The 22876-nt window shown below is 67.0% G+C and overlaps 3 protein-coding genes across 13 annotated transcripts in view; 2 read left to right on the top strand and 1 right to left on the bottom strand.

Annotated features, from left to right (window-relative positions):
- DNM2 (dynamin 2) overlaps window positions 1-5036 on the top strand; it is a 32000-nt gene extending 26964 nt beyond the window's left edge. For 4 of the 6 annotated variants that reach the window (XM_059872095.1, XM_059872094.1, XM_059872097.1 and 1 more), the window contains 4 exons: window positions 98-262; window positions 990-1222; window positions 2422-2682; window positions 3681-5036. In XM_059872095.1, the coding sequence (XP_059728078.1) occupies window positions 98-262; window positions 990-1222; window positions 2422-2682; window positions 3681-3747 (726 nt within the window). In that variant the 3' untranslated portion in view covers window positions 3748-5036. Of the gene's footprint in view, window positions 1-97; window positions 263-989; window positions 1223-2421; window positions 2683-3680 lie in introns of those variants that run through there. The other 2 variants (XR_009490024.1, XM_059872098.1) reach the window with 2 other exon arrangements.
- Window positions 5037-5934: 898 nt separating this feature from the next.
- On the top strand, window positions 5935-17680 carry CARM1 (coactivator associated arginine methyltransferase 1). 6 transcript variants are annotated; one of them, XM_059872093.1, is made up of 21 exons: window positions 6775-6914; window positions 6999-7136; window positions 7229-7315; window positions 7604-7647; window positions 7746-8116; window positions 8413-8871; window positions 11388-11513; window positions 11594-11700; window positions 11792-11896; window positions 12842-12952; window positions 13038-13215; window positions 13292-13382; window positions 14760-14841; window positions 14951-15036; window positions 15114-15203; window positions 15270-15407; window positions 16700-16789; window positions 16874-16986; window positions 17067-17144; window positions 17270-17338; window positions 17419-17680. In XM_059872093.1, exons 2-21 carry the CDS (start codon window positions 7008-7010, stop codon window positions 17550-17552), a joined length of 2688 nt encoding a protein of 895 aa, XP_059728076.1. In that variant the 5' UTR covers window positions 6775-6914; window positions 6999-7007; the 3' UTR covers window positions 17553-17680. The 6 variants fall into 6 exon arrangements, with proteins under 6 accessions (XP_059728070.1, XP_059728072.1, XP_059728073.1 ...); XM_059872090.1 differs by having other exon boundaries at window positions 5939-6914; window positions 7604-8116; XM_059872091.1 differs by having other exon boundaries at window positions 5939-6914; window positions 6999-7315.
- Window positions 17681-18380: 700 nt separating this feature from the next.
- On the bottom strand, window positions 18381-22296 carry YIPF2 (Yip1 domain family member 2). The gene is made up of 9 exons (XM_059872086.1): window positions 22229-22296; window positions 21988-22023; window positions 21801-21901; window positions 21632-21712; window positions 21441-21528; window positions 20999-21115; window positions 20285-20454; window positions 19281-19460; window positions 18381-18601 (listed from the first exon to the last, which is right to left on the bottom strand). Exons 2-9 carry the CDS (start codon window positions 22007-22009, stop codon window positions 18401-18403), a joined length of 960 nt encoding a protein of 319 aa, XP_059728069.1. The 5' UTR covers window positions 22010-22023; window positions 22229-22296; the 3' UTR covers window positions 18381-18400.
- Window positions 22297-22876: the final 580 nt, after the last annotated feature.

Below are 22876 nucleotides of genomic sequence, written 5' to 3'. Positions count from 1 at the left end.
TGGGAATGGGGTCAGGAATGGCCCCAAAGATGGGAATGGGCTCAGGAATGGCCGTGCTGGAGCAGGGGATCCCTCCTGAGCCTTCCTGCCGTTGCAGACGGAGAGCGAGGACGGCGCCCAGGAGAACACCTTCTCCATGGACCCGCAGCTGGAGAGGCAGGTGGAGACCATCCGGAACCTGGTGGATTCCTACGTGGGCATCATCAACAAATCCATCCGGGACCTCATGCCAAAGACCATCATGCACCTCATGATCAACAATGTGAGGGGAACAGGGGCTGGGGAGGGGGAAGGGGGATGGGGGAGATGGGATGGGGAGGGGGAGATGGGGATGGGGAGGGGGAAATGGGGAGGGGGGAATGGGGCTGGGGAGGGGGAGATGGGGATGGGGAAATGGGGATGGGGAGGGGGAAATGGGATGGGGAGGGGGAGATGGGATGGGGAGGGGGGAATGGGGCTGGGGAGGGGAAAATGGGGAGGGGAAAATGGGGATGGGGAGGGGGAGATGGGATGGGGAAATGGGGATGGGGAGGGGGGAATGGGGAGGGGGTAATGAGGATGGGGAGGGGGAAATGGGGAGGGAGAAATGGGGATGGGGTTCAGGCTGGATTTGGGGAGAATTCTGGAGTTTTCCAGGGTGGCACAGGGTGTGGTGTCCCCTCCCTGGGGAGCTGCCTCAGAGCCGTGCAGGTGGCACTCAGGGACAGCCACCAGGACAGGCCCCATCCCAAAACCTCCAACTCCCACCTGGACCTGCCCCAATTCCCCCGACCCTGAGCACAGGGTGCTGTCCCCTCCCTGGGGAACAGGCACAGGGTGCTGTCCCCTCCCTGAAGGACCTCAGAGCCGTGCAGGTGGCACTCAGGGACAGCCACCAGGACAGGCCCCATCCCAAAACCTCCAGCTCCCACCCCAATCCGCCCCCACTCCCCAGACCCGGCGCGCCCCCAGCCCCTCCCAGCGCCTCCCCCCTTCCCTGCCGCCCCCAGACCAAGGATTTCATCCACTCGGAGCTGCTGGCCTTCCTGTACTCGTCCTCGGACCAGGGCAGCCTGATGGAGGAGTCGGCGGAGCAGGCGCAGCGGCGCGACGAGATGCTGCGCATGTACCACGCGCTCAAGGAGGCGCTGGCCATCATCGGCGACATCAGCACCAGCACCGTCAGCACGCCCGTGCCCCCGCCCGTGGACGACACCTGGCTGCAGCCCAGCGCCGGCCACAGGTGCGGGAGTGCGGCTGGGGGGCTCCCCAGGGGGGGTTTGGGGCTCTCTGGGGGCGGGTTTGGGGGGTTTGGGGATCCCCAGAGGGGGGATTTGGGGAGTTTGGGGCTCCCCGGGGGGGTTTGGGTCTCCCCAGGGGGGGTTTGGGGTTCCCCGGGGGGGTTTGGTGCTCTCTGGGGGCAGGTTTGGGGGGTTTGGGGATCCCCAGGGGGGATTTGGGGCTCCCGAGGGGGAATTTGGGGATCCCCAGGGGGAGTTTGGGGCTCCCCAGGGGGGTTTGGGGTGGTTTGGTGTTCCCCAGGGGGTGTTTGGGGGGCTTTGGGGATCCCTGGGGGGGGTTGGGGTGTTTGCTGCAGGGTTTGAGGTTCCCCAGGGGGGTTTGGGGCTCCCCAGAGGGGTTTGGGGTGTTCCCAAGGGCTTCCCAGAGGGATTGAGGTTGTTCTCAGCGGGATTTGGGGTATTCCCGTGGGTGCTGGGGTGTTCCCAGTGGGCGTTGAGTCATCCCAGCCCCACTGACCATTCCCATCCCAGTGACCAATCAATCCCATCCCGCTGACCGTCCTCAGTCCGTGTCCATCCCAGTGACCATTCCCATCCCACTGACCACTCCCATGTCCATTCCCACCCCATGTCCATCCCAAATGTCCATTCCCACCCGTGTCCATCCCGCTGACCATCCCCACTGACCATTCCCAGCCCCACTGACCATTCCCGCTGACCGTCCCCGTTCCGTTCCCAGCCCCACTGACCATTCCCATCCCAAATGACCAATCAATCCCATCCGCTGACCGTCCTCAGTCCGTGTCCATCCCACTGACCATTCCCATCCCACTGACCATTCCCATGTCCATTCCCACCCGTGTCCATCCCACTGACCATTCCCACCCCGTGTCCGTCCCGCTGACCGTCCCCGTTCCGTTCCCATCCCCACTGACCGTTCCCACCCGTGTCCATCCCACTGACCATTCCCACCCCATTCCATTCCCAGCCCGTGTCCATTCCCAGCCCGTGTCCGTTCCCACCCGTGCCCGTCCCGCTGACCGTCCCCACTGACCGTTCCCACCCCGTGTCCGTCCCGCTGACTGTCCCCGTTCCGTTCCCAGCCCGTGTCCGTCCCGCTGACCATTCCCAGTCCGTGTCCATCCCAAATGTCCGTTCCCACCCGTGTCCGTCCCGCTGACCGTCCCCGTTCCATTCCCAGCCCGCCCCCGCAGCGCCGGCCGCCCTCGGCCCTGCTGCCCCCGGGCCGCCCCCCGTCCCTGCGAGCCCCGGCCCCGGGGCCGCCGCTGCTGCCGCTGCCCGGGGGGGCCCCGCCCGGGCCGGCCCCGCCCGCCTTCGCCGCGCCCCCCATCCCGTCCCGCCTCGGCCCCTTCGCCGCCGCCAGCGACCCCTTCACGGCCCCGCCCCAGATCCCCGCCCGGCCCGCGCGGATCCCGCCCGGGATCCCGCCCGGAGTGCCCAGGTGAGACAGACAGCGGGGGCTGGGAGCTGCTGGGGAGGGCTGGGATCCACTGGGATTACACTGGGATCCACTGGGGAGCACTGGGATTACACTGGGAGCCACTGGGGAGGGCTGGGAGCCACTGGGATTAAACTGGGATGGGCTGGGATCCACTGGGATTACACTGGGATCCACTGGGGAGGGCTGAGAGCCACTGGGATGGGCTGGGATCCACTGGGATCCACTGGGATTACACTGGGATCCACTGGGGAGGGCTGGGATCCACTGGGGAGGGCTGGGAGCCACTGGGATTAAACTGGGATGGGCTGGGATCCACTGGGAAGGGCTGGGAGCCGCTGGCATTACTGTGGGATCCACTGGGATTACACTGGGATCCACTGGGGAGGGCTGGGATCCACTGGGATTAAACTGGGATGGCTGGGATCCACTGGGATTACACTGGGATCCACTGGGATTAAACTGGGATCCACTGGGGAGGGCTGGGAGCCACTGGGATTAAACTGGGATGGGCTGGGATCCACAGGGAAGGGCTGGGAGCCGCTGGCATTACTGTGGGATCCACTGGGATTACTGTGGGATCCACTGGGGAGGGCTGGGAGCCACTGGGATTAAACTGGGAGCCACTGAGATCCACTGGGAAGGGCTGGGAGCCGCTGGCATTACTGTGGGATCCACTGGGATTACACTGGGAGCTGCTGGGGAGGGCTGGGATCCTCTGAATTCCAGGATGGGGGTGGGTTGGGATCCACTGGGATCTCCCTAGGGTGGGCTGGGATCCACTGGTGTGGGTTGAGAATCCACCGGGGATCCACTGGGGTGGGCTGGGATCCATTGGGGTCTCACTGGGATGGGCTGGGATCTCACTGGGATCCACTGGTGTGGGTTGGGATCCACTGGGGCCACACTGGGGTTGGCTGGGATCCACTGGAGTCTCGCTGGGACCCACTGGGATGGGCTGGGACCCCCCAGGACCCCTCACCCCCCCCGATCCCCCACAGGAGGCCCCCGGCGGCCCCGAGCCGCCCGACCATCATCCGCCCTGCCGAGCCCTCCCTGCTGGATTAGCCCCGGGATCCGCCGGATCCGCGGGATCCACCCCCGCGCCACCGCCCTGGAACGGGGAGAAACGGGGAGAAACGGGGAAAAACCGACCCAGAGCCAGCCCCCAGCTCCCGGGGCTGATCCGGGATCCCATCCTGGGCTGATCCCAGATCCTGGGGCTGATCCCAGATCCTGGGGCTGATCCTGGGCTGATCCCAGATCCTGGGGCTGATCCCTGATCCTGGATCCCATCCTGGGGCTGATCCCATGTGTTGGAGCTCATCCTGGGGCTGATCCCAGATCCTGGGGCTGATCCTGGATCCCAAATCCTGGGGTGATCCCAAATCCTGGGGTGATCCTGGGGCTGATCCCAGATCCTGGGGCTGATCCCGGGCCGATCCCCGATCCCCGATCCCATCCCGGCGGGGGCAGCTCCCGGGCAGGTCCCAGCAGCTGATCCTGGCAGCTCCGGGGCCCTCCCGGTGCCCCTCCCCCCCCCCCGGTGCTCCCGGTGCCCCCCGGGACGGATTTTGGGGTGGGGGCAGGGCGGGGGGGGAACTTTGCACTTTGTCAGAATTCCCGAGGGGGGAGGGCCCGGCCCTTCCTCCCCCCCCCCCCCCCTCCTCCTCCTCCCCCTCCTCCTCCCGGGGGTTTGGGGTTTTTCTTTTTGGTTTTGGGGTTTTTTTTAAGAATTGGGGTTTTTGAGCACTGGAATTCCCAGAGGGGTTCAGCAGCGATCCCAATTCCCCGAGAACCTCAGGAATTTCATCCCGGGAATGACCCGGGAGGGGAGGAGGAGGAGGAGGAGGAGGAGGGAGAGGGGAGGAAGCTGCGGCCCCCCCCGGGGTGGGGGAGGGGGCTTTGCTCTGGAAGCTTCTCCCCCTCCCCCCCGCCCTGTTCCCGATCCCGCTCCACCGGGAGCCGAGGTTGTAAATATTTTTACAGACTTGTATTAATTGTATAAAAAAAAAAACCCATTAAAAAAAAAAAAAAAAGAGGGAAAAAGGAAAAAAAAAAAGAAAAAAAAATCACAAAAAACAAACCAGGAAAAAAAAAAAGAAAAAAGAAGAAAAAAAAAAGAAACAAATGGCGGCCCAGCAATAATGTGGATTTTTCCAACCCCCCCCGGCCCCGGTGCCTTAACGACCCCCCGGCTCGGGGGGGCCAATTAATCCATTAACGAGCCGGGGGCGGTTTTGGGGGGGCGGCTCCGGCCCCCCCCGGGGGTCCCCCCGAAGTGCCTCCGCTCCGCGTCCCATTAATGAACTAAAAACCGGCAAAAAAATCCGAATAAAGGGAAAAAAAAATCCAAACCCGAGTGAGGTGTGGAATTCCGGGGGGCGGGAATGGGGCGGGGGGTTCAGGGCGCGGCTCCCCCCGTTCCCACCGGATCCAGGCCAGGCCCGTTCCCGGGGGGGGCGATTCCGTGCAGAACGGATAAAAAACGGTTAAAAAATCCCAAATGTAATTCGTGTGCGTCGGGCCGGGAGAGCCGCGGGATCCCCCCCGAGCACCGGGGCTGGATCCGGGGCGATTCACCGCGCGCGATCCCCGGGGATCGGGGAAGTTTGGGATGGAATTCCCCCCGGGATCCGCCATGGGCGCCGCCATCGCCGCGCGACGCCGCTCAGGAAGGACCTCCCCGGGGCTGCCCGCGGCGGTGCCTGAGGCGGGAGGTGACGCAAGGACCCCTCCTGAGGGCGATCCCGGTGGCGGATCCCGGTGAGTGATCCCGGCGGCGGATTCCCATGGAGAATCCCGGTGGAGGATCCCCGCGGTTCCCTCAGAATCGCGGATCCCGGAGTTTTTCAGGCGCCGTCGGGGCCGTCCGAGGCGCGGGGTCCTTTCCTATCCTCTCCGCGCTCATTGGCTGAGCCTTCCCCGCCGTCCTGAGCTCTGATTGGTCAGAGCGATTTTGGGCCCGCCCCTTTCTTTAGCTCGCGGGGCTCGCGATCGCCCCCTGGCGGAGCCGGAGTCCCACAATGCACCGCGCGGGGCCTGGGAGGAATTTGGGGGCGAATTTGGGGAATTTGGGAGAATTTGAGGGAATTTGGGGAATTTGGGAGAATTTGAGGGAATTTGGGGCAGATTTTCAGGTCCGGGGGGGGAAATGGGGAGAGATTTGGAGATCTGGGGGCAGATCGGGGGAAGCTCGGGGCTGATTTGGGGGTGGGGGTAGATTTGAAGTGTTTCAGGGCAGATTTGGGGGAGTTTGAGGCAGATTTTGGGGTCCAGGGGCAGATCTGGGGGCCCAGGCTCCCTTCCCCATGAAAATCACACTTTCAGATCCCACAGAAATCCATTCCCAGCCTGGAGCAGCCGCTTTCCCTCCCCCACCTCCTCCCCTCCCCGAGCTCGCAGCTTTGGGTGCAAAAAACCCAATTTTTGCGCAACGGCTGCGAAGTTCCATTTCCTGGGGCCGAGCGGGCGCTTCCTTCCTGCGCCTGAGCCCGGCCTGGCTGCCCCGGCCGATCCCGGCGATCCCTCGGTCCCGGGGAGCGCCCGGAGCGGGAGGATGAGGATGGGGATGAGGATGAAGATGAGGTTGGGGATGAAGATGAGGTTGGCGTTTCTGCTCCTCGTGGCTGCAGCCTCGTGCTTGAGCCAGACCGGGCACGATCCCGGCGAGGATTCCCGCCAGAATTCCCGGGATCTCTGGGATTCCCCCCGGGATTCCTACCGGAATTCCAGCCGGGATTCCCCCCGGGATCTCCGGGATTCCCCCCGGGATTCCCCCCGGGATTTCCGCCGGGATCTCCGGGATTCCAGCCGGGATTCCCGCCGGGATCTCCGGGATTCCAGCCGGGATTCCCCCCGGGATTTCCGCCGGGATCTCTGGGATTCCAGCCAGGATCTCCGGGATTCCAGCCGGGATTCCCGCCGGGGTTCCCGCCGCCGTTCCGGTACCGCCGCCCCGAGGCTCCTCCCGGCGCCGCTGCTGCTCCGGCTGCCCCCGGAGCCGGGGCCGCCCCGGATCCGCTGCCTGGCCCCGCGGCGCTTCCCCGGCAGCACCTTCGAGCTCCTCCGGGGGCTCCCGGCGCTGCCGGTGCGGATCCTCCTCGCCGCTCCCGACCGGCACTGGGCCGAGTTCGCCCTGCCCGGAGCCGCCGGCTGCTTCCGCTGCCGGTACCGGAGCCACAACGGCAGCGCCTGGCTGGAGTCGGAGCTGAGCACCGGCACCGGCGGCTCCGGTGGGTGCGGGGAAACGCCGGGAGGGATCCCGGTACCGCATCCCGGGGCTGGCGCGGAGCCGAATCCGGGGTTTTTCTCCCCAGATTTGAGCGATGCTGAGTGTCAGCCGAGCGCCGGCACCGGCACCGGCACCGGCACCGCCGCGGGACCCGCACCCACGGCCGGGACCCCGTGGAACGGCACCGGGACCCCGTGGAACGGCACCGGGACCCTGCGGAACGGTACCGGCACCGCCCGGGGCTGGTCCCTGTCACTGTCCCGGTTCTGGATCCCGGTACCGATCCCGGTGATCCCCTCTCTCTCTCCCTTCCAGATCCCCCCTGGCTCCTCCCGGTCTCGGTCGGTGTCGCCGTCCCGGGGCTGCTGCTGCTGCTGGGGGCTGCAACCGTGGCCGGGCGAGGTGGGAGGGGGTTCGGAACCGGGAATCCCGGGGGTTCGGAACCGGGAATTCCGGGGGTTCGGAACCGGGAATCCCGGGGGGCTCGGAACCGGGAATCCCGGGGGTTCGGAACCGGGAATCCCGGGGGCTCGGAACCGGGAATCCCGGGGGTTCGGAACCGGGAATCCCGGGGGTTCGGAACCGGGAATTCCGGGGATTCGGAACCGGGAATCCCGGGGGGCTCAGCACCCAGGGACCCCCACTCCACTCTGCTGCCCCCCCCCGGTGCCACCGGTTCTGTCCTCACAGGCCTCCGGCGGCGGCGTGGACAGAGCCACACGGTGCCGGCCCCGGTAAGGCCGGGCCCCCGTGACCCCAAATCCACCCCGGACCCCTCGGTCCCTCCCCGGGACCCCCAAAATCCACACCCGCGCCCCTCCTGTCCCGGCAGAGCTTCCCCTTGGCCCCCGCGCCGACGTCGCCGTCCCCGTGAGGGCTCCCGGGGGTCCCGGTTGTCCCCCTTCCGTCCCGGTGTTCTCGTGGATCGAGGCTGGCCCTGGATCCGGTCACCGGGAGCCCTCCGGGAGGAACCCACCCCCCTCCCCGCCTCCGGTGCTGCCGGGGCTACACCGGACTCTCAAATAAAGGTGCCACATTCCCGGTGTCCCGTTCGCATTCCCGGTGTCCCGTTCCCATTTCCCGGTCCCGTTCCCATTCCCGGTGTCCCGTTTCCATTCCCGGTGTCCCGTTCCCGGTGTCCCGTTCCAGATGTCCCATTCCCGGTGTCCCGTTCCTGTTCCAGATGTCCCGTTCCCGTTCCCGGTGTCCCGTTCCCGGTGTCCCGTTCCCGTTCCCGGTGTCCCGTTCCTGTTCCAGATGTCCTGTTCCCGGTGTCCCGTTCCCGGTGTCCCGTTCCAGATGTCCCATTCCCGGTGTCCCGTTCCCATTCCTGGTGTCCCATTCCTGGTGTCCCGTTCCAGATGTCCCCTTCCCGGTGTCCCGTTCCTGTTCCAGATGTCCCGTTCCCGGTGTCCCGTTCCCGGTGTCCCATTCCCGGTGTCCCGTTCCCGGTGTCCCGTTCTAGATGTCCCGTTCCCATTCCCGGTGTCCCGTTCTAGATGTCCCGTTCCCGGTGTCCCATTCCCGTTCCCGGTGTCCCGTTCTAGATGTCCCATTCCCATTCCCGGTGTCCCATTCCCGATGTCCCATTCCCGGTGTCCCGTTCCCATTCCCGGTGTCCCGTTCCCGGTGCCCCGTTCCCGTTGCCCTCCCGTCCGCCAGGGGGCGCACCACCCCCTCCCGCTGCCGGGATTTGAGGGCGTGGCCACCACCGGGGAGGGGCGTGTCCACCGCAGGGCGGGCCCGGGTCGGGGTGGGCGTGCCCGGGTCGGGGGGCGGGGCCCCGGGTGGGCGGGGCGCGGCGCGGTCCAAGATGGCCGCGGTGTCGGTGTTCCCCGGCGTGCGGCTCCTCACGGTCGGGGACGCGAACGGGGAGATCCAGCGGCACCAGGAGCAGCAGCCGCTGCGCCTCGAGGTCCGCACCGGCCCCGACAGCGCCGCCATCGCCCTCTACGGCCGTGAGTGCGCGCGGGGGCCCGGGCGGGGCGGGGGGCCCGGCGGGGGAGGGGGAGTGGGGGGCTGAGGGGATGGGGGAGGGGCCCTGAGGGGTCGGGGGGGGGCGGGGGGCTCGGGGGAGGCCCTGAGGGGGCTCTGGGGATGGGGAGGGGGCGGGAAGGGGCCCTGAGGGGTCAGCGAGGGGCTGGGGGGGGCCCTGAGGGGTCGGGGGGGGATAGGGGGATGGGCTGGGGGGGATCGGCGGGGTGGGGGGGGTCTGGGGGGTCTGGGGGTGCGGGGGGCTGCGCTGGCCTGGGGGGGTTGGGGGTTCCGGGCCTGGGGGGGCTGGGCTGGCCTGGGGGGGGGGTCCAGAGAGGGACTGGGGGGGGCTTTGAGGGTCCGTCACCTTTGGGGGGTCTCGGCCCCGCCGCCCCCTCCCCAGCCGGGGGCTCGGGGGCTCCTCGGGGTCGGGGGGGTGTCGCGGTCCCGGTCCCGGTTCCCCGGCGTTTTCCGGAGGCTGCGGAAAGTTGATTCCCATCCCCGCCCCCCCCTCCTGGCCACTTTTTCCCGAAACGGCCCCAATTCCGTGACCTTCCGGGCACCCCCCGGGTTCCGGGGGCGCGGGGGGCGGCGGCGCCGCCGGCTCCTCTTTGTCTCGGCTCCTCCGGTTCCTCGGGGCTCCGCCGGTTCCTCGGCGGCTTTTTCCCCTTTTTCTCCCCAAACCCGGCGTCTCCTGCGCTTTGTGCTCGGCATTCCCGCGGCTCCCGGCGCTGATCCGTACCGGGGGGCGACCCCCGGCCCCCTCCCCTCGGCGCTCACGCCTTCATTAAGCAGCGGCGATAATTAACGCGCGGCTTTGACACCGATGCCCGGCGCGGGGGGGGGAAACTGAGGCACGGCGGCCGCTCCGTGGCCGAGCCCGCGGCTCCTCCCGGTGCCGGCCCGGCCCGTTCTCCGCCGGGAGAGCCGCGGGAGCCGTTCCCGAGCCGCCTTTGTGTGCGGGGCCGGGGGCTCCGGGGGGATCTGCCCGAGCATCTGCCGCTCCTTTCATCGGCCACAAAGAGCCGCGGGGTGCCCGCTCCCGGCCCGCTACCGGCAGCTGTTCCCGGCGGGAGCCGCCGCTCCCGGAACTTCCCGCGGCCGCCGGACCCCGGGGGGGGAAACCGGGAATTTTTGGGTCCGGTTTTTCCGGCCGGGGGCACCGCGGGGCCGCTCCGGGGATGGCTCCCGGTTCCCCGGGGCGGTTTCTGCCTCCCGGGGCAGTTCCCGGCTCCCGGGGCGATCCCAGCCCCTCCATCCCCTTCCCTCACACCCGCGGCCCCCACATCCCCGTTTCTGACGGGAATTCCGGCTGCCCCCCCCCCCCCCCCCCCCGGCCGTGCTTTAGGAGCCCTCCCCCGCTGTAATTAGAGGCTAATTAGGTTAATTGCGCTTTATCCCGCTCTGTCGGGAGGGTTCGGGACCGGCACCGGGCCCGGCGCTCCCCTCACTTTTCTCTCTGTCCCCTCCCTTTTTTCTCCCCTCCCTCCCCATTTTCCCGCCCCGTTCTCTCTCCCCACACCCTCCTCTCCCGTTCCCCCCTCCCCATCCCCGTTTTTTCCTGTTTCCCCCCCCCCCCATTCCCCTTTTTTCTCATTTCCCTACCCGTTCCCATTTTTCCCTTCCCCCCCACCCCCTTCCCGGTTTTCCCGATATTTCCCCCCCCATTCTCATTTCCCCCCCATTCCAATTTCCCCCCCCCCTTCCCAATTTTTCCCATTTTCCCCCCATCCCTGTCTTTCCCCCCCCATTCCCTTTTTTCCCCATTCCCTTTTTTCCCCCATTTCCCCCCCATTCCCATTCCCCCATTCCCATTTCCCTCATTCCCGTTCCCCCCGTTTTTCCCATTTTCCCCCAATTTCCCCTATTCCCATTCCCATTTCCCCATTTCCCCATTCCCGTTTCCCCCCCGTTTTTCCCGTTTTCCTCCCGTTTCCCCCATTCCCATTCCCATTTCCCCATTCCCCCATTCCCATTTCCCCCGTTTTTCCCGTTTTCCCCCCATTTTTCCTGTTTTTCCCGTTTTTCCCGTTTTCCCCCCGTTTTTCCCGTTTTCCCCCCGTTTCTCCCATTCCCCCATTCCCATTCCCGCCCCCCGTTTTTCCCGTTTTCCCCCCCATTCCCATTCCCCCATTCCCCCATTCCCATTCCCCCATTCCCATTCCCCCATTCCCCCATTCCCATTCCCCCATTCCCATTCCCCCATTCCCATTCCCCCATTCCCATTTCCCCATTCCCATTCCCATTCCCCCATGCCCGTTTTCCCCCCCGTTTTTCCCGTTTTCCCCCCGTTTTTCCCGTTTTCCCCCCCGTTCCCCCATTCCCTTTTCCCCGTTCCCCCATTCCTGCCCCCCGTTTTTCCCGTTTTCCCCCCGTTTCCCCCATTCCCGTTTTCCCCCCGTTTTTCCCGTTTTCCCCCCGTTTCCCCCATTCCCGTTTCCCCCCCCGTTTTTCCCGTTTTCCCCCCGTTTTTCCCGTTTTCCCCCCGTTTCCCCCCCAGATGAGGAGGTCTGCGTCTTCAAGTGCTCCGTGTCCCGCGACACCGAGTGCAGCCGGGTGGGGAAGCAATCCTTCATCATCACGCTGGGCTGCAACAGCGTGCTGCTGCAATTCGGGACCCCCACCGGTGCGGAGCCCCCCCCTGCGCCCCCCCGGCCCCCCGCGGGCCCCCCCCCGCTGACCCCAGACCCAATTTGTGCCCCCCAGATTTCTGCTCCTTCTACAACATCCTCAAGAACTGCCGCGGCCACAACACGGAGCGCTCGGTGTTCAGCGAGCGCACCGAGGAGTCCTCGGCCGTGCAGTACTTCCAGGTGGGGACCCCCGCTCCTGGGGGGGTTCCCCGCTGCTGGGGGGGCTCCCGGGGTCACGGCCTGTCCGTCTGTCTGTCCGTCTGCCCGGCAGTTCTACGGCTACCTGTCCCAGCAGCAGAACATGATGCAGGACTACGTGCGCACGGGGACGTACCAGCGGGCGATCCTGCAGAACCACAGCGACTTCAAGGACAAGGTCGGGGGGCTTTGGGGGCTTCAGCTGGTTTTAGGGGGGTTTCAGCTGGTTTTGGGGGGTTTCAGCTCCTTTTGGGGGAACCCAGCTCGTTCTGGGGGGTTTCAGCTCCTTTGGGGGGGGGTTCAGCTCATTTTGGGGGATTCTGCTGGTTTTGGGGGAACCCAGCTCTTTTTGGGGGGATTCAGCTCGTTTTGGGGGGTTTCAGCTGGTTCTGGGGGGTTTCAGCTGGTTTTGGGGGGGGTTCAGCTCGTTCTGGGGGGGTTCAGCTGGTTTTGGGGGGTTTCAGCTGGTTTTGGGGGGTTTCAGCTTCTTTTGGGAAGATCTGAGTCGGTTTTTGTTGAGACTGGCCTGGTTTTAGGGGGGAAGCTTTGCTTGGGTTTTGGTGGGATCTGGTTGAGGCTTGGGGGAATTTGGCTCCATTTTTGGGGGACTCTGGCTGCTTTTGGGGGACTCTGGCTGGGTTTGGGGGACTCTGGCTGCTTTTGGGGGACTCTGGCTGCTTTTGGGGGACTCTGGCTGCTTTTGGGGAAAATCTGGCTGCTTTTGGGGGACTCTGGCTGCTTTTGGGGAAAATCTGGCTGAGTTTTGGGCAGGATGCCGCTTGGATTCGGGTGGGAACCCCGGCTCACCTTCAGGAGAACCTGCCCTGTTTTTTGGGAAGCCTGGCTCATTTTTGGGACAAACCAGGCTGATTCTGGGCTCTGGCTGCAGCTGCAGCAGCTCAGCTTCACCCCAGAGCTGGAGATGGGGCTGTTCCCCCATCCTGGGGGAGCGCAGGGCCAGGACAGCCGCGTTGAACCCAGGCCCAAACCCGGGACCAAGGCCGGGACCAAGGCCGGGACCAGCGGGGCTTTGGGCTCCCTGATCCCTGGGATCTGCCCGGATCCCTGCAGGGGGGGATCCCGGGGGCTCTGGAGGGTCCCAGCTGCCCCCATCCCTCCCCAGATCGTGCTGGACGTGGGCTGTGGCTCGGGCATCCTCTCCTTCTTCGCGGCGCAGGCCGGGGCGCGCAAGATCTACGCGGTGGAGGCCAGCACCATGGCCCAGCACGCCGAGGTGAGCCCGGGGGGGCTCCCCGGGACCCCGGGGGGGTGGGGGGGTGATCCCACGGCCTGACCCCCTCCCCTTGCCCCTTTCCCAGGTGCTGGTGAAGAGCAACAACCTGACGGAGCGGATCGTGGTGATCCCGGGCAAGGTGGAGGAGGTGTCGCTGCCCGAGCAGGTGGACATCATCATCTCAGAGCCCATGGGCTACATGCTCTTCAACGAGCGCATGCTCGAGAGCTACCTGCACGCCAAGAAGTACCTGAAGCCCAGTGGTGAGCGCAGGGGGGTCCCCGGGGGTCCCCGGGAGCCGTGGGACCCCCCCAGGCTCCAAGCCTGTCCCCTCCCCAGGGAACATGTTCCCCACCATCGGCGACGTGCACCTGGCGCCCTTCACGGACGAGCAGCTCTACATGGAGCAGTTCACCAAGGCCAACTTCTGGTGAGCCTGCCCCGTGCCCAGCTCTGTGCCCAGCTCCGTGCCCAGGCCCTGCTCCAGGCTCTGCTCCGTGCCCAGGCCCTGCTCCATGCCCAGGCCCTGCCCCGTGCCCTGCTCTGTGCCCAGGCCCTGCCCCGTGCCCAGCTCCGTGCCCAGGCCCTGCTCCAGGCCCTGCCCCGTGCCCAGCCCTGCCCCGTGCCCAGGCCCTGCCCCATGCCCAGGCCCTGCCCTGTGCCCAGGCTCTGCCCCGTGCCCAGGCTCTGCCCCGTGCCCAGGCCCTGCCCCGTGCCCAGGCCCTGCCCTGTGCCCAGGCCCTGCCCCGTGCCCAGGCTCTGCCCCGTGCCCAGGCCCTGCTCCAGTCCCTGTCCCCAGTCCCATTCCCAGTCCATGTTCTAGCTCCTATTCCCAGTTCCCATGTCCTATTGCCAGTCCCATTCCCCATTCCCAGTTCCCATTCCCAGTTTGGCTCTCCCCAGGTACCAGCCCTCCTTCCACGGCGTTGACCAGTCCCATTCCCAGTTCCCGTTCCCAGTCTCCATTCCCAGTTCCCAATCCCATTCCCAGTCCCCATTCCCAGTTCCCATTCCCAGTTTGGCTCTCCCCAGGGTACCAGCCCTCCTTCCACGGCGTTGACCAGTCCCAGTCCCAGTTCTGATCCCAGTTCCCAGTTCCCAATCCCACTCCCAGTTTCCATTCCCAGTTCCCAGTTCCCAGTCCTATTCCCAGTTCCCATTCCCATTCCCAGTTCCCAGTCCCATTCCCAGTTCCCAGTCCCATTCCCAGTTCCCAGTCCCATTCCCAGTTCCCATTCCCAGTTTGGCTCTCCCCAGGTACCAGCCCTCCTTCCACGGCGTTGACCATTCCCATTCCCAGTTCCCAGTTCCCATTCCCAGTCCCCATTCCCAGTTCCCATTCCCAGTCCCCATTCCCATTCCCAGTTCCCAGTTCCCATTCCCATTCCCAGTTCCCAGTCCCCATTCCCAGTTCCCAGTCCCATTCCCAGTTCCCAGTCCCATTCCCAGTTCCCATTCCCATTCCCAGTTCCCAATCCCATTCCCAGTTCCCAGTCCCATTCCCAGTCCCATTCCCAGTTTGGCTCTCCCCAGGTACCAGCCCTCCTTCCACGGCGTTGACCATTCCCAGTTCCCAGTCCCCATTCCCATTCCCATTCCCATTCCCATTCCCAGTTCCCAATCCCATTCCCAGTCCCATTCCCAGTTCCCATTCCCAGTTTGGCTCTCCCCAGGTACCAGCCCTCCTTCCACGGCGTTGACCATTCCCAGTTCCCATTCCCAGTTCCCAATCCCATTCCCAATCCCATTCCCAGTCCCCATTCCCATTCCCAGTTCCCATTCCCATTCCCAGTTTGGCTCTCCCCAGGTACCAGCCCTCCTTCCACGGCGTTGACCTCTCGGCGCTGCGCGGCGCCGCCGTGGACGAGTACTTCAGGCAGCCCGTGGTGGTGAGTGACCCCTGGGGAGCTCCGGGGGCTCCTGGGGGGCTCGGGGGGGGCTCGGGGGGGCTCTGGGCCGGCCAGGAGGGTCCCACTGTGCCCCCACCCCCTCTCCCAGGACACCTTCGACATCCGGATCTTGATGGCCAAATCCGTCAAATACACCGTGAACTTCTTGGAAGCCAAGGAGGGCGACTTGCACAGGTGAGGGGCGCCTGGGGGAATTGGGGGGGGGTCTCGGGGGTCTCCTCCCACCCCCAGTAACCCCCCTCGGCCTGCAGGATAGAAATCCCCTTCAAGTTCCACATGCTGCACTCGGGGCTGGTGCACGGCCTGGCCTTCTGGTTCGACGTGGCCTTCATCGGCTCCATGTAGGTGCTGGGGAGGGGGCGGGGGGGCGGGGCCGGCGGGCCCCCCTGACCCCGCTGCCCCCCCAGAATGACGGTGTGGCTCTCCACGGCCCCCACGGAGCCGCTGACCCACTGGTACCAGGTGCGCTGCCTGTTCCAGTCGCCGCTCTTCGCCAAGGCCGGCGACACGCTCTCAGGGACCTGCCTGCTCATCGCCAACAAGAGGTGGGCGGGGGGCTCGGGGGGCTCAGGGGGCTCGGGGGGGGGTTGGGGCTGCTGTGAGGGGGTTCTCGGGGGGATTGGGGGAGTTCTAGGGGGGGTTCTGGGGGTTTGGGGCTGCTTTGGGGGGGTTCTGGGGGTGCAGGGGGGGATTTGGGGCTGCTTTGGGGGGGCTCAGGGGGGGCAGGGGGGGTTCTGGGGGTTTGGGGCTGCTGTGAGGGGGTTCTCGGGGGGATTGGGGGAGTTCTAGGGGGGGTTCTGGGGGTTTGGGGCTGCCTTGGGGGGGCTCGGGGGGTGCAGGGGGGGGTTTGGGGGGTTCTCGGGGGGATTGGGGGAGTTCTGGGGGGGTTCTGGGGGTTTGGGGCTGCTTTGGGGGGGCTCGGGGGGAGTTCTGGAGGGGGTTCTGGGGGTTTGGGGGGGTTCTCGGGGGGATTGGGGGAGTTCTGGGGGGGGTTCTGGGGGTTTGGGGCTGCTGTGGGGGGGTTCTCGGGGGGATTGAGGGAGTTCTGGGGGGGATTGAGGGGAGCTGGGGTCCCTTTGGGGCAGTCTGGGGGGGGATTGGGGCTGCTTTGGGTATTTGGGGGGGGGACTGGGGGGAGCTGGGGCTGCTTTGGGGCAGTTCTGGGGGTTTGGGGGGGATTTGAGGGGATTTGGGGCTGATTTGGGGGGGTTCTAGGGGTGCAGGGGGGATTTAGGGGGGACTGGGGGGGATTGAGGGGGACTGGGGCCACTTTGGGGGGGTTCTGGGAGAACTGGGGGGGATTGGGGCAGTTCTGGGGGTGCAGAGGGGATCTGGGGGGCTTGGGGAGGTTTGGGGTGACACGGGGGGGTCCCCAAGCCCCCCCTCCAGCCCCCCCAGCCATGTCCTGGTTTGGGCCGTGCTGGATCTGCTGCTCCCTCTGGAACTGGGCTGGGAGCTGGGGGGGCCCTGGCCCAGTTTGGACTGGGGGGGGTCCTGGCCCAGTTTGGGTTCGTGGGGGGGTCCTGGCCCAGTTTGGGTTCAGGGGGGGGCCCTGGCCCAGTCTGGACTGGGGGGGGGTCCTGGCCCAGTTTGGACTGGGGGGGGGTCCTGGCCCAGTTTAGTTTGGGGGGGGGTCCTGTCCCACTTTCAGGGCTGTATTTATAACTGGGGGGGGCAACCACGACCCAGCTGCTGCTGCTGGACCCCCTGAGGGGCATTTCGGGGTCTCAGACCCCCCTTGGCTGCCCTCTGGGGTCTCTGTGCCCCTCCCCGGGGGTCCCAGCCCCTCTCCAGGTGTTTTTTTGGGGGGGGTCTCACGGGCTGTCCCCCTCCCCAGACAGAGCTACGACATCAGCATCGTGGCCCAGGTGGACCAGACAGGCTCCAAGTCCTCCAACCTGCTGGACCTGAAAAACCCCTTCTTCAGGTAGGGCCGGGGGGGCTGCGGGGCCGGGGGGACCCCCGGGACGCCCCCCAGGCCCTGACACGCCCCGCCCCGCCCCCTCCCCAGGTACACGGGCACGACCCCCTCGCCCCCGCCCGGCTCCCACTACACGTCGCCGTCGGAGAACATGTGGAACACGGGCAGCACCTACAACATGAGCACGGGCATGGCCGTGGCCGGTGGGTCCTGGGGGGGCTGGGGGGCTCTGGGGGGGTCGCCCCCCGCTCCTGGGGGGGGCTCTGACCCCCTCCCCACGCAGGGATGCCGGCGGCCTACGACCTGAGCAGCGTCATCGCCGGCGGCTCCAACGTGGGCCACAACAACCTGATCCCCCTAGGTGAGCTCTGGGGGGGGGTCTCACCGCTCTGGGGGGGGGGTCTCACCGCTGGGGGGGGGTCTCACCGCTCTGGGGGGGGGTCTCACAGCCCCCCCAGCCTCACCGTGCCCCCCCCCACCCCGCAGCCAACACCGGCATCGTCAACCACACCCACTCCAGGATGGGCTCCATCATGAGCACGGGCATCGTGCAAGGTACCCCCGACCCCCCCCCCCCAAATAACCCCCCCGGGGACCCCCCCGCTCCCCGCGCTGACCCCCGCTGTGCCCCCCAGGCTCGTCCAGCGGGCAGAGCGGCTCGTCCAGCGCCCACTACCCCCTGAACAGCCAGTTCACCATGGGGGGGCCGCCCATCTCCATGGCCTCGCCCATGTCCATCACCACCAACACCATGCACTACGGCAGCTAAGGGCCCCGGCTCCCCCCGAGCCACCCACAACCAAATCCGGGACCCCCCCCCCGCCCCGGGGGTCCCCCCGCCCCCCTCGCTCCGTGCCGGACCCGGAGGGGAATTTTGGGATTTGTTTTTTTGTTGTTTTTTTTTTTTTTTGTTTTGGTTTTTCTGCGGAGGAGGGGGAAGGGGGGGGAGGGGTCGTTTTTTACCGCTGGATGGGGCAGGGTGGGGGGGGGTGGGGGTGGGGGCGAGAATCCCCCCGGGACCCCCCCCGGGATGGGAAGCCCTGAATGTACCAAAAGCCGCGGGTTTGGCCCCAAAGCGGGCGGGGCTGCGGGGAGGGCGGGGCTGGGGTCGCTCCGGAGCCTCAATAAACGGGAGGGTTTCCACACTCGGGCCGCCCGCGGGGCTCTGGGGGTCCCCACATCCCGGGGGGGCTTCCAGAAATCCCTGGGGGTCCCCAAAATCCCTGGGGGTCCCCAAGTCCCGGGGGGATCCCCAAAATCCCTTGGGGGGGGGGGCTTCCAAAATCTCTGGGGGTCCCAAAAATCCCGGGGGGGATCCTCAAAATCCCGGGGGGGCTCCCAAAGTCCCTGGCACTCCCCAAACTCCCTGGGGATCCCCAAAATCCCGGGGGGGGATTGCAAAATCTCTGGGGGTCCCCAAATCCTGGGGGGGCTTCCAGAAATCCCTGGGGGGTTCCCAAAATCTCTGGGGGTCCCCAAAATCCCGGGGGGGATCCCCAAAATCCCTGGGGGGCTCCCAAAGTCCCTGGCACTCCCCAAACTCCCTGGGGATCCCCGAATTCCCGGGGGGGCTCCCCGAATTCCCCGAGCACCAGTCGGAGTCTCCCCGGTTTTGTTTTATTGGGGTCGTGCAGCCCAGCGAGGTTTGGGGGGGGTCCGGGGGGGCCATGGGGGGGGGGGTCCCCTCCATCCGGGGGGTCCCCAGGCCCAGCCCCCCCTCAGCCTGAGGGGTGGGAGGCGTTGGAGGGGGGGATCCCCCCCCGTGGGGGCCCCCCCGGATCCCGATCCCGCCGTGGGGAGGGGCTCGAGGAAGTAGAGCTGGGGAGGGGGGAGGGGGGAATCAGAGGGGTGGGAGGGGGCCCTGAAGCCCCCCAGGACCCCCCCCCCCAGGCCTTTGTGGGGCCAATTCCCCCCCCCCCCCAGGACCCCCCCCAGGCCTTTGTGGGGTCAATTCCCCCCCCCCAGGACCCCCCCAGGGCTTTGTGGGGTCAATTCCCCCCCCCAGGACATTTTGGGGTTTATTCCCCCCCTCCCCAGGTACATTTGGGGCCCCCAACCCCCCCAGGTACATTTTTAGGGTTTATTCCCCCCCCAGGTGTATTTTGGGGTCCCAGATTCCCTCCCCAGGTGTATTCTGGGGTTCCCAGGTGTGTTTTGGGGTTAATTCCCCCCTCCCCAGGTACATTTTTGGGGTTTATTCCCCCCCCAGGTGTATTTTGGGGTTCCCAGGTGTGTTCGGGGTACCTGGCAGCCCAGGGCCAGCAGCACCACCCCCCCAGGTACATGATGGGGGTCCCAGGTTCCCTCCCCAGGTGCATTTCGGGGTCCCAGGTTCCCTCCCCAGGTGTGTGTTTGGGGTACCTGGCAGCCCAGGGCCAGCAGCACCACCCCCCCAGGTACATGTTGGGGGGTCCCAGGTTCCCTCCCCAGGTGTATTTCAGGGGTCCCAGGTGCATTTCGGGGTCCCAGGTTCCCTCCCCAGGTGTGTGGGGGGTACCTGGCAGCCCAGGGCCAGCAGCAGGTGCAGGGCCAGCAGCGCCGCCCCCCCGGCCAGCGCCGCCCCCCGGCCCCCGGCCCGCAGGGGGGGCCAGAAGGTGACAGCGAGGGTGGCCCCGGGCAGGGCCAGCAGGGCCAGCAGGGCCCAGCGCAGCCAGGCCAGGGGCAGCGCCCACAGCACCTGGGCCAGGAGAGACCCAAACACCTGAGAGACCCCAAAACACCTGAGAGACCCTACACAGCACCTGAGAGACCCCAAAACACCTGAGAGACCCCAAAACACCTGAGAGACCCCAAAACACCTCAGAGACCCCAAAACACCTCAGAGACCCCAAAACACCTGAGAGACCCCAAAACACCTCAGAGACCCCAAAACACCTCAGAGACCCCAGACTGCACCTCAGAGACCCCAAAACACCTCAGAGACCCCAAAACACCTGAGAGACCCCAAAACACCTCAGAGACCCCAAAACACCTCAGAGACCCCAGACTGCACCTCAGAGACCCTACACTGCACCTCAGAGACCCCAAACATCACCTGAGGAACCCTGAACAGCACCTGGGGGAGCCCAAAGATAACCTGAGAGACACTAAAACACCTGAGAGATCTTAAAGACAACCTGAGAAACCCCAGACAGCACCTGGGGACAGGAATGGCACCTGAGAGACCCTAAAGATAACCTGGGGGACCCTGAACAGCACCTGGGGGTCCCTAAAAATAACCCAGGGACAGAAAACATCACCTGAGCGACCTTAAAAATCACCCAGGGACCTCCAAAAAACCCCTCAGGACCCCTCCCAAACCCCCCACCCAAAACCCCAGGGACCCCAAAACTCGCTGTGGGCCCCGGATACCCCCCCAAGCCCCCCAGGGACCCCCCAAAGCCTCCCCAGCCCCCCAGGGACCTCCCAGGACCTCCCCAAATCCCCCTCCCCAGCCCCCCAGGTCCCTTCCCCTGCCCCCCAAACCCCCCCCAGCCCCCCCAAGCCCCCAGCCCCACTCACGGCGGCGGGCACGAGGCCGCTCAGGGAGTAGCCGAAGGCGCTGAGGGTCTGCAGGAGGCTGAAGGAGCCCCCCGAGCCCCCCGAGCCCCCCCGGGCCCAGCGCAGGGACCCCCAGAGCGCCAGGGGCAGCAGCCCCGCGTAGGAGAACACCAGGCTCAGGGCCACGGGCACTGGGGGGCACGGGGGGCGTTTTTGGGGGTCCTGAGACCCCCCAGAGCCCCCCCGAGACCCTCTGAGCCCCCTCACTGACCCACGGGCACTGGGGGGCACTGGGGGCGTTTTTGGGGGTCCTGAGACCCCCTGAGACCCCCCTGAGCCCCCTCCCTGACCCACGGGCACTGGGGGGCACTGGGGGCGTTTTTGGGGGTCCCAGCCGCCCCCGACCCACGGGAACAGGCCCAGGCTGGGCCCAGACACCCCCACCCCCCCATTCTGGGCTGGGCGTGGGGTCAGGGTCACCCTTAACCGCCCCCCACCCAAAATCACTCGGGGAACTCCCCCAGGCTTCTGGAGGAACCCCCAAAGTCCCCAAAATACCCAAAATCCCCCAAATTACCCCCAGATCCCCCAAAAGAACTCAAAATCTCCCCCAGACCCCCCAAATACCCCCAGACCCCCCAAATCCCCCCAGACCCCCCAAATACCCCCAAAACCAGCCCCAAAACCCCCCGGGACCCCCAGCCCCGATCCCGTTCTGCCCCCCGGGCCCCTCACCGAGGTGGAAGCGGGGCCGGTACCGGTGGGCGGGGCCGGGCCGGGCCGGGCCGAGCTGGGACAGATCCGCGCTGAGAGCCAGGGCCAGGGCGAGCGTGGCACCGATCCAGAACGGGCCTGGCATCGGCACCGGGACCGGGACAGAACCGGCACCGGGACCGGGGATAGAACCGGGAGAGAACTGGGGATAGAACCGGGGTTGGACCGGGAACAGAACCGGGATGGGATTGGGGATAGAACCGGGACTGGACCGGGAACAGAACGGGGACAGGACCGGGGTTGGACCGGGAACAGAACCGGGATGGGATTTGGGATAGAACCGGGATTGGACCGGGACAGAATGGGGACAGAACCGGGGTTGGACCGGGATGGGACTGGGGATAGAACCGGGACTGGACTGGGACAGAACCGGCAGCGGCGCCGGGATCGGTCCCGCCCTCACCGTACAGGTCGGGGTTGTTGCGCAGCCGGTGCCGCACGAAGTTCTTGCCCGGTACCGGCACCAGCGAGGCCTTGATGCGCTCCAGCACCTGCGGGGACGCGGGGGGGGGCTCAGCCGGGGCCGGTGCCGGTTCCCGGTGCCGGTTCCCGGTGCCGGTTGCCGGTTGCCGGTTCCCGGTGCCGGTTCCGCACCTGCCGCGTGTCCACGTCGAAGAACGCCTGGTAGTACTCGAAGGTCCAGAAGCCCCGGGGCTGCCGCTGCCCCGCCAGGAGCTGCGCGGGGTCACACCGGGCCGGGGTCAGCCCCGGGCCCGCCGGGACACCGGGGACCCCCCGGGACCCCCCGGGACCCCCGACCCACCTGGGCCGTGTCGGCATCGTCCCCGTCCTCGGGGGGCTCCGGCACCGGCACCGGCACCGGCACGGAGCCTCCCGACAGCGGCTCCGGCGCCTCCTGCAAGTCTGAGGGGGCCCGGGGGCGTCACCGGGGAAACCGGCACCGGGGAAACCGGCACCGGGACTGGCACCGGGGCAATCACGGAACTCACCCTGGGGCCGGGGCTCGTCCATTCTGGAGCCTCTCGCTGCCGGGACGGGACACGCCGGGTTCTGAGGGACCCTCGGTACCGGCCGGAGCTCGCCCCGGTACCGGCCCGCTCCAGGAACCCCCCGGACCCCCCACCCAGGGACCCTCCCGGTACCGACCCCGCTCTGCCGGTAAAGGCCCCGCCCACAGAAACCCCTCCGGTCCCGCCCCGCCCCCAGGGACCGTCCCGGGCCCGCCGGTACCGCTCAGCGCCGGCTCCGCCGACGTGGACTCGCCCACTCCCCCCCCCCGCGCCCGGGCCGCGATGGTTCCGCCCGGTCCGTGCCCCTCCCGCCCCCTCCGGCCCCGCGCTCCCGCTGCGGCCGTTCCGGCCCGCGATGGTTCCGGGCATGGCGGCCGAGACCCCAGACCCCCCCCACACACCGGGATCCCCCCCGGCCCCTTAAAACCCCCCAGGACCCCTCCCCAATACGCCCAGAACCCCCCAGGATCCCCCCAAAGCCCCACACCTGGGACCCCCACCAAAAAAAAAAAAATCAGAGACCCCCAAAATCCCCCCAAAATCCCCCAACCCCCCCAGGACCCCCCGGACCCCATGAGGACCCCCGGGCTCTGTCCCTTCTCCTCTTTATTGGAGCCGCTGGCGGGAGAAGGGGGTGACAGGGGGGGGGTGGGGGAGACCCCCGGGATGGGGGAGGGGGGGTCACCCCCGGCCCCCCGCCAGGGTTTCGGGGTTCTCGGGGGGGTTCGGGGTCCCCCCTCCCCACAATTCCCGGGGTTTTCAGCGCCGCCGCCGCCGGTACAAAAATAAAAGCTCTGCACGACCCCTCCCCCCCCGCGCGACCCCTCCCCAAATTCCGGACGGGTTTGGGGGGTGGGGGAGGGGTCAG

The sequence above is a fragment of the Haemorhous mexicanus genome, chromosome 34, assembly GCF_027477595.1.
Source record: "Haemorhous mexicanus isolate bHaeMex1 chromosome 34, bHaeMex1.pri, whole genome shotgun sequence".
NCBI lineage: Eukaryota > Metazoa > Chordata > Aves > Passeriformes > Fringillidae > Haemorhous > Haemorhous mexicanus.
The sequence above is the reverse complement of the archived record's forward strand: the minus strand, read 5'-3'. Positions and strand labels throughout refer to the sequence as shown.

Bases quoted from the DNA above. Each gene is read 5' to 3' on its own strand.
- CARM1 (XM_059872087.1), top strand. From the start codon at position 6,239: ATGAGGATGGGGATGAGGATGAAGATGAGGTTGGGGATGAAGATGAGG. The intron at 7,137-7,228 runs GTACCGGCACCG...TCTCCCTTCCAG, and splicing joins CACCGGGACCCTGCGGAACG to ATCCCCCCTGGCTCCTCCCG. The intron at 12,953-13,037 runs GTGAGCCCGGGG...CCCCTTTCCCAG, and splicing joins CCATGGCCCAGCACGCCGAG to GTGCTGGTGAAGAGCAACAA.
- YIPF2 (XM_059872086.1), bottom strand. From the start codon at position 22,009: ATGGACGAGCCCCGGCCCCAGG. The intron at 21,902-21,987 runs GTGAGTTCCGTG...GGGCCCCCTCAG, and splicing joins GGACGAGCCCCGGCCCCAGG to ACTTGCAGGAGGCGCCGGAG. The intron at 21,713-21,800 runs GTGGGTCGGGGG...GACCCCGCGCAG, and splicing joins ACGATGCCGACACGGCCCAG to CTCCTGGCGGGGCAGCGGCA.